The sequence below is a fragment of the Lactuca virosa genome, chromosome 4 (genome assembly GCF_052849685.1).
Source record: "Lactuca virosa cultivar CGN04683 chromosome 4, Lactuca_virosa_CGN04683_v6, whole genome shotgun sequence".
In the NCBI taxonomy this organism is placed as follows: Eukaryota; Viridiplantae; Streptophyta; class Magnoliopsida; order Asterales; family Asteraceae; genus Lactuca; species Lactuca virosa.
This window is the reverse complement of record NC_136429.1, coordinates 511,553,600-511,562,081: the sequence shown is the minus strand read 5'-3', so window position 1 is coordinate 511,562,081 and position 8,482 is coordinate 511,553,600. Positions and strand designations below refer to the sequence as shown.

At 30.7% G+C, this 8,482-nt stretch overlaps 1 protein-coding gene and 1 pseudogene across 2 annotated transcripts; one reads left to right on the top strand and one right to left on the bottom strand.

Annotated features, from left to right (window-relative positions):
* The first annotated feature begins 911 nt into the window (after positions 1-911).
* LOC145169485 (protein JINGUBANG pseudogene) lies at positions 912-2,644 on the top strand (annotated as a pseudogene).
* A 1,562-nt stretch (positions 2,645-4,206) lies between these two features.
* On the bottom strand, positions 4,207-5,642 carry LOC145169483 (UDP-N-acetylmuramoyl-L-alanyl-D-glutamate-2, 6-diaminopimelate ligase). Of its 2 annotated transcripts, none has more exons than XM_079088037.1 (6): positions 5,481-5,642; positions 5,236-5,320; positions 5,093-5,145; positions 4,836-5,000; positions 4,672-4,743; positions 4,207-4,574 (listed from the first exon to the last, which is right to left on the bottom strand). In XM_079088037.1, the coding sequence occupies exons 2-6, from the start codon at positions 5,290-5,292 to the stop codon at positions 4,406-4,408; spliced, it is 516 nt and encodes a 171-aa protein (XP_078944163.1). In that variant the 5' UTR covers positions 5,293-5,320; positions 5,481-5,642; the 3' UTR covers positions 4,207-4,405. The 2 variants fall into 2 exon arrangements, with proteins under 2 accessions (XP_078944163.1, XP_078944164.1); XM_079088038.1 differs by having other exon boundaries at positions 5,236-5,313.
* Positions 5,643-8,482: the final 2,840 nt, after the last annotated feature.

Sequence of the window (8,482 nt, the reverse complement as noted above, 5' to 3'; positions counted from 1 at the left end):
TTATCAAAACAATCATAGCTCATTGGGGACATATGAATCTTTATATGTCGTTATAAAACACAAATTAAAAACCTTTTTTTTACAAGTTACAAATATGAGAATAAATAATGAGTGTTTACACGTTGTAGAGCTATACAAGTTACTCGCAACAACTTCTTTTATGAACACATCAAATATCAAGTGATTAATTGTTGTTTTGTTCGTCGACATGTAAAACCATGTGGTACTCAAGACGATTCATCTCCTTCGTATCACCAACGATTCATCTTCTTCGTATCACCAAAACACACCTACTTAGTCACTTTCTTTTTTTAGAGAGTGGAGGGGGGAGTTAGCATGTAATATCTATGTTGTAAGTATAGGACTATATGTACATATAAGTTTCTACAATTTTTACATTATGTTAAATTGTATTCCTAATTTCAATTTTGTAACCGATTAATGATTGAGTTTCTAATCCAATTCCAAGTCTTAGAGTTCAATCCCATCTTCTTTATTGATTGTTTAATCAATCATGCATCAAATATAATACTTGATTTATCCGAAATTCTAATACCAAAGGTAAATTTGATTTATTGATAGTTTAGATTAGTTGTAGTGGTTTTACATTTTGGTATTGATAGATGTTATTTTGTAAAATATTCATGGTTCCTATCAAAATTAAGGTGTTATGATAAGTATTCTTCAAAGTATATGAAAAACATATTAAAAATTAAACGAATCAACTAATTATTGATTGGTAAACATGTAAAATATTAATACAACTTATTGAAAAAGGAAAGGGAACAAACCCAATATATAACATGTTAAATTCTTGAAAAAAAAAATTATTTTTAATAAAACATATGCATGCATGTATGTATGCATGCATATTCCACTTTATTCAAGAAAATCCAACTTTCTTCATCGTCTTCAACCTTTTGATTTTCATATATTCCCTTGTGAAATTAGGTTTCTTCAAAATCTCAATATTCTTCCTCTCTAATGCAAGAATCCATAACAATTCTTCACAATTTGATTAATTAATCTTGTACGCGAGGAAGAAACAAAACAAAAAATAATAATAAGAATCCTAAATAGAAATATGATGAAGAATCCATTGCGAAGATTCATGCAGATTAATTGGAGGAATTCTCGGAAATCACTGAAGAGAAATGGTGATGATGACGATGATTTTTATGATGCCGTCGGCGAACCATCTGCGCCGGACAACGCAGATCCACCACCACCGGCTCCGTCGTCCGACACCGATTCCACGGTTGATGGTTCTCAATGCGATTCTTACGCTCCAGCTCCATTTTATCGCCTCCCAAGCTCCGCCCAGACATCACCGTTATCAAAATCACCATGGTCGTCGTACACAGAGCAACGGGATCCTTCTTCCACAGATAACTCCGGTGATTACGTCGGATTAATGACTTCTCTTGTTCGTGAAGAAGGACATATATATTCGTTAGCAGCATCAGGAGATTTATTATACACCGGATCTTCCAGCAAGAACATTCGCGTTTGGAAGAGCCTGAAGGAATATTCCGGCTTCAAATCTCAAAGCGGATTAGTCAAAGCGATTGTGATCTCCGGCGAGAAAATATTCACCGGCCACCAAGACGGAAAAATCAGGGTTTGGAAAGCGTCGACGAGGGATCCTAAAGTTCATAAAAAGATCGGGACACTACCCAGTTTTGGATCAGTGATCAAGAACTCGATAATCCCCATGAATTATACAGATATTTGGAGAAATCAGATCAAACACTTAGATGCAATTTCATGTCTTAGCTTAAACGAAGATCAAACGCTTCTGTACTCAGGATCATGGGATAAAACAATGAAGGTCTGGAGAGTCTCCGATTTCGAATGTTTGGAATCAATTTCAGCTCATGAAGATGTCATCAACAGTGTCGTCGCCGGATTTAATGGTTTTGTGTTTTCCGGCTCGGCGGATGGGACATTAAAAGTATGGCGGAAGGATCAGACGCAAGAGAAACGACCAAAACATTACTTTTCTCACACTTTATTACAGCAAGAATTCGCGGTGACTTCTTTAGCTGTTAATCCGACGGGGATGGTGCTTTACGCCGGTTGTTCAGACGGAATTGTACATTTCTGGGAGCAAGAGAAACTAATCCACGGCGGACTTTTAAGAGGTCATAAGCTTGCTGTTCTATGTCTAGCGTCGTCGGAAAACATGGTGTTTAGTGGTTCGGCGGATAAAAACGTATGCGTATGGCTGAGAGACGACGGAGGAATGCATAAGTGTTTGTATGTTTTGAATGGACATACAGGGCCGGTGAAGTGTTTGGCGGTGGAGGTGGAGGAGGAACGCCGTGGTGGTGGAAATGGGCGGTGTATATTGTATAGTGGGAGTTTGGATAAGTCTGTGAAGATATGGAGGATGTCTACACATATAACGCCGAGAAATAACCAGCAGTTGCCACCGCCGTCGCCACAACGGATTGATGGGTCACGGCGGAGTAGGAAGGAGACGGCGAACACCTTCTTAAGCTTTTTACAACGCCGGGGTAGTCAACGGAAAAAATGACGATTAGAGTTGATTTGTGTTGCATTTGTTGAGTTGCACAAGATCGATTTCATGGTTTTTTTTTTCCAACCATGTTTAAAGTGATCAGAAAAAGGTCATATAAAATGTGACATGTAATTGTAATTTTATAAATATGTTTAGTACTTGCAATTATCTATAGAAAGGTCAGATTCAACATGATATTACTTGCATTTAATTTAGGGAAATTCACTAAAATAACTATTTTTTTAATGACTTTAAAAAAAATAATCAAAACTAAGGTTTATCTAAAAATAGTTAAGATGAAGCATATACGTTTTCGGTTTCGATAAATAGGTTGTCGTTTCGTAAAATGAGATGTTGTTTCATGTTATCTATAAAAAAAAATTTATTTTCCATTTTTGAAGACACGAAATCGCAGGTGTCATATAACCATTGCATTTTCCTCTTGTTTGACCTATGATTTTGTCTTTTTTATGTTTGAACAAATCTGAAAAATAAAGAACGAAACAACAGATGGCATGGTCTCATGTGCAATTTTGTTCTTTTTATTTTTCGTATTACTACCAGATATTCAAGGGATACCACATAAAAACGAAACCGCAAAAACTCGAAAAAAAAAAAAAAAACCTGAAAAAAAAAAAAAAATTGAAGAACGAAACCGCATATGGATGGCCTCATATGTGGTTTCTTTCTTCAATTTTTCAGATTTCCGAGTAAATTCATTCACGTTACTACTAAATTTCAACATATATGATAAAAAAACTATATATAAGATTACTTAGAAAATTTCATTTCAACCATGATAAAGAGAGATTTCGTATACTTGAAAAATTAGTTGGAATTTTTTTTTGGTGCAAATATAATGGGCTAATGAACAACGAAACTGCAACTGATTTAATGATACCAAAGCCGAGTAGGCCTCATCTGTCATTAGCTATTTTTGGATAAACCCTAATTTTTAATTAAACCATTAAGAAATTTGGCTATTTTATAAGTTTCTCTTTAATTTATATGTTGATTCTAACAAGTAAATAAATGTATAAAATGTGAAGCTTTTAACTGAAAAAGTGATCAAACAATTTGAAATGCCCACAGCATGATCATACATTGAGAAACTAATTTACTTTAGTATAAAAATTAAACCTATTATTTGATGAAAATAATAAGAGAATAGTGGTAAGACCATCTTGATCGGTTATGCAAAAAAAGTTACAATGTGAGTGAAATCGCCCATACTTGCAACATGTATTCCAATTTTAGAAAGTTGTATTACAATGTCATTCGTTAAAGTTATCATCTTACAAAATAAAACTATTATTATATTATTTACTTTTATTGTATAAGTACATTTTAACATTAGAAATACTTAGCGTATGATTTAAAATATTAATCAGAATGGTCGTATTTTGATGTAGCATATATCTATGAATCCATATTTTTCAGACCTTAAAAAAATTACCACAAAAAAGTTTTGTAAAAAATTAAACGTGAATTCACAGTAAGTAACCCTTGAACTGACATAAACAAATCGATGAACTTTAGTGATATTAAATTATTTTAGCATATATACTAATTACTTTATTCTTATTTTTTAATGATATGAGCAAACTTGAAGTATATATAAATATGTAATAACAATACAAATAATTTCTATTGAAATCGCTACATATATATAAGATCAACAATAATTAATCGATTTGGGTTTAAACAAAACCCCAAACCAAATAGAAACCTAAAAGATTTAATAAAGTATGTGTATTGTTACAAGAGGAGGAGAAATGAAAACAAAATTTTATCACTCATATCAAAAGATAACATTACATTTCCACCATTGGATGATACTCAGAAATATTATAAGCTTAGATTTTGGATAATAACTTTTTGTCATTTCTTATTTAGAACACCAGATGCAGAAATAAGGCGTAATGCTCGATGAGAGTTATCCAAAACTGCAGATGATCTTGAAACTTGCATTTTCCTTTTCTTTAAAAACTCCAATGATTTTTGTAAGCATGGAGGAGGTGGAATTTCCTTCAAAATTACTGGCTCTATCCTGTATTCCCCATTAAAATGATAAAAGATAGTTATTCTTTATTTGTATATCCAAAGAGTAATTAATTAAAACTGCAAAAGGAAAAAATTGAAGTTACCCTGAATGTTTGGATTTCTTCTTTCTTGGTTTTTTCTCGGATTTCTCTTCCTCTGAGTCTGAAAAAACCTTCCTGTAGGGGAAAATATGACAAATTTGTGTAAAAATGTAAGAAATTAGATGAAGATGAAATTGGAAGAGGGTGAAGAGTGAAACGAATAATACTTCTCATTAGCTGCAAGCAATTTGACAATGTCATCTGGGAGCATCCCTTTATTCTCTTGTGGTTCAATTTCCTCTGTATCTTCTTGGATGCTGTTCTTGTTCTTCACACGAGGTGTTAACTTTTCTGCCCATTTTCTACGACGTTCTTTTACTTCACGCAAAATCCTGAATCAATCAAACAACTTCTTTCATGAAAAGAAACTAGAAATTTATCCAAGTTTTTTTAACTATTGATATGAATGAATCAATGGACATACCTGGCTTTGTTTTCTTTCTGAATCGATCTTATCTCTTCGTCCTGTTGTATCGCCTGTGAATCAAATTAGGCATTTTGATTCAGAAGTGACAAACTAAAAGTGTTTTTTTTTTTGGCTGATTTAACGATGAAACGAAGAGCTACCTGTTCGGCGGTGAATTCCTCCGGAGCATCGGAGTCGCTATCTTCTCTTCCCGACATCGATTTGATTTATCGCAGAAACTAATTCCTTCAACAGGATAGGATTTACGATTTAGTAAAAATGTAAACTAATTTCGTTACAAATGTTTATCAATTGATACAACCAACAAAATAATCTATCAGAAACCCGTGAAAAGAATTAAAGCTAGGAAAAAATCGACAGCAGGAAAAATTAAACAAAAACGAACCTTAGCCGTGGGGTCGAACCGGTGTTGCTGTGGGGTGCGACTTGTCTCCGGCCGGTGGCTTCACAGGGGGCTAACGGCGGCGAAACGACCGACAGAAGCAGCAATGGTGCAATGGAGGCGTTGTGATTTGTGTGGGTGTATAAGGTTTATTAGGGTTTTTGATTGCCTTTTGGTTATGTTAGGATGAAGAGCTCCGAAGAGTATACAAAACCCCATTTTTAACATAAATGCAAAAATGGTCCCTAAACTATACCTTAACATTTCTATTTAGCTACTACACTAATAATTTTACACATTCAGTCCAAACCAAAATTAACAAATTTTATCCCTTTTTCTGTCTCTGTTAATGTTAACAAGTTCAAGTAAACTGCATTTGTCCTGGTTCGATAAATTAAGTTTTACAAAAATTTAAGCAGATCACTAAGTTTATATTTTTACATTTACTCATCAAATTTTATAGTTTGTCATAATATTATAGAAAAAGTCTCATTCTTGTCAAGGATAGATATGATAGAATATATGATAACAATTTAGAATATATTTATTGCTAACATACGAGGTTTCGGACTTGCTTTATATTACATCAGTTTGTGAGCCCGGAACATATATATGTTCTTTGGAATGCATGTGTTTAAAAAAGAAAAAAAAATGAAAAAAATGATTATTTTTGTTAATTACCTCATTGGTAAAGACTTGTTTAATCAATATCTCAATAATAAAAATACAACATAGAGGTCAAAAATTATAATTGTATATAGGTTTAACTGATATAATTAATGATTATTAAAATCAGGAACAAAAACTATAACAAAACCTTATCGAAAATGCTACTTTTATGACTTAAAATTTCTTGGATTCCATAATTATTATTTTTTTTTCTTACAAAACCATATAGTTGTTTTAGATCATATAAAATAACTCCATGACCAAATGCCTCATTAACCTATTATTTATGAGATTGTATAGCAACTATGATTGAAAGTGTGATTGAAAGTATAGTTAAGGAACATTCACTTTAACCGGTCATAGCCCCTCTTTCTTAATTCATCTACTGGTTTTATCTTACAGACACCGGTACTCTATTTCGGATTCAGGAAATAACTCTCATATATCTTTTTTTCCATCTATCTATATCATACTATCATACATACTTACAAAGCTAGCATTTATTCTTGAATCTCATGCATTTGAAACCCTATTTTTTAACTTCCTCAAACCACATTCATTTAAAACCCCCTTTTTTAACTAATGCAACTCAAAAGTTTTCTTAATTATGATTTACTACTCAAAAGTTTTATAACTTATATTATGTTTAATTAGCATTTAGTGAAAAGTTTACTATAAAAAGGTCAATCCTTTGGGAAGACTTGCATACAAATCATATACAAATTTCAAAAAGATAACAAACTTAAAGGTTTATGTGTTGGGTTGAGGTCTTATGACCACTTTTGGAGATATGCTATTATATTAGAGCTTTTAATTTGTAAGTTTGTTATACTAATTCGTTTTTATATTTTCTTCGTTTTTGGATTATTGTAATACACTCGTTGTATATTGTTGTTTAATCGTTAATATATTGATCATATGTTATATAGGGTGATGTCGAAAATATTTAATTAAATATTTTAAATATGTTTTTTTTTGTAATTGTACCGTTTCAAAAAGATAATTAATTAAAACTCATACATATGTTATACTTTCCATCTCTCTCTCTCTCTCTCTCAATATATATATATATATATATATATATATATATATATATATATATATATATATATATATAATAGAGATCAAAACACTTCAACCAAAATTCATTTAAAATCTAATATTTCAAATGCTTTTTAATAATGATTGTAAAAATTTCAACATGTGTTACTTGATTGATTAATAAAATTATTAATGTTTTGAAACTCCTAACTCTTAAACTTATATTATTTAATTTGTTAGTTAACTAAAATATTTTTCCTACATAAAGATAACATTTTTATGTTTAGTTACTCATATTTGTTTATGTAACTAGAAAATTATATTAATGCTTAGTAATATCTATTTTATATTCCTATTCACCTTAATTTTTTAGGTACAAATTAAGGAAGAGGATTCTCGGCACACCAACATAAAGTCAAACGTACGCCTTGCAAAATATGTAATTAAAATTAAATATCATATTTACTAATCGACTTATTTTAAAACTCTTGATAACATTTATGTACAATGATATATTTTGTATGACTTCATTCTTATTTTCAATGTTTAATATTTGAAAGTTCATATATGAAACCTTGGATGTTTTGGTGTAATATAAACAGTGTAATACAAAGTTTAATAGTTCAATATTGTTTATTAATACCTCATTCAAAACAACTTATTTCTTATTTTATCCAAAAAAATATTGTAGATTATATTAATGTTATACAAAAACTTATAATATATATTGGATATTATAAAAGTAAAAGTAAAGTTTATAAGGTATGGACTATATTAGATAGTATCAAAATATAAGTTGATGGATTTTTATGTTATTTGATAATTCGGTTAATGCCCAAAACATGACTAAAAACGTAAATTTCAACATATTTCTATTTTTCCCCATAATTATTTTAACCACTTAAATGCATTTTTACGCAACGCGCGAGGTTACGCCTAGTACTTATAAAAGATTACATTTTTTCTATCACCTCATGCATTTGAAACCCCCACAAAAAATTTCAAACACCTCATGCATTTGAAACTTCCATGTCTTTTCATATTTCTTTATAATAATGATTTCATAATATCTATTTAAACCTACATGACTGTTCACTAGCATCTAATTAACAACTACCACTCAATAGTTTTTAACTTATGATGCTTAATGGTTCTTATGACACCAATTGGTTAACATTGAGATATATATATATATATATATATATATATATATATATATATATATATATATATATATATATATATATATATATATATATAGTTCACAATGGTTAATTTTTATTCGAATGGTTGAA

What these genes read in the sequence shown, in the direction of transcription:
- LOC145169483 (XM_079088037.1), bottom strand. Translation starts at nt 5,292, where the DNA reads ATGTCGGGAAGAGAAGATAGCGACTCCGATGCTCCGGAGGAATTCACC. An exon ending in AGGAATTCACCGCCGAACAG is followed by an intron (nt 5,146 to 5,235) that starts GTAGCTCTTCGT and finishes TTTGATTCACAG; the next exon opens with GCGATACAACAGGACGAAGA. An exon ending in TTGCTTGCAGCTAATGAGAA is followed by an intron (nt 4,744 to 4,835) that starts GTATTATTCGTT and finishes TTTCCCCTACAG; the next exon opens with GAAGGTTTTTTCAGACTCAG.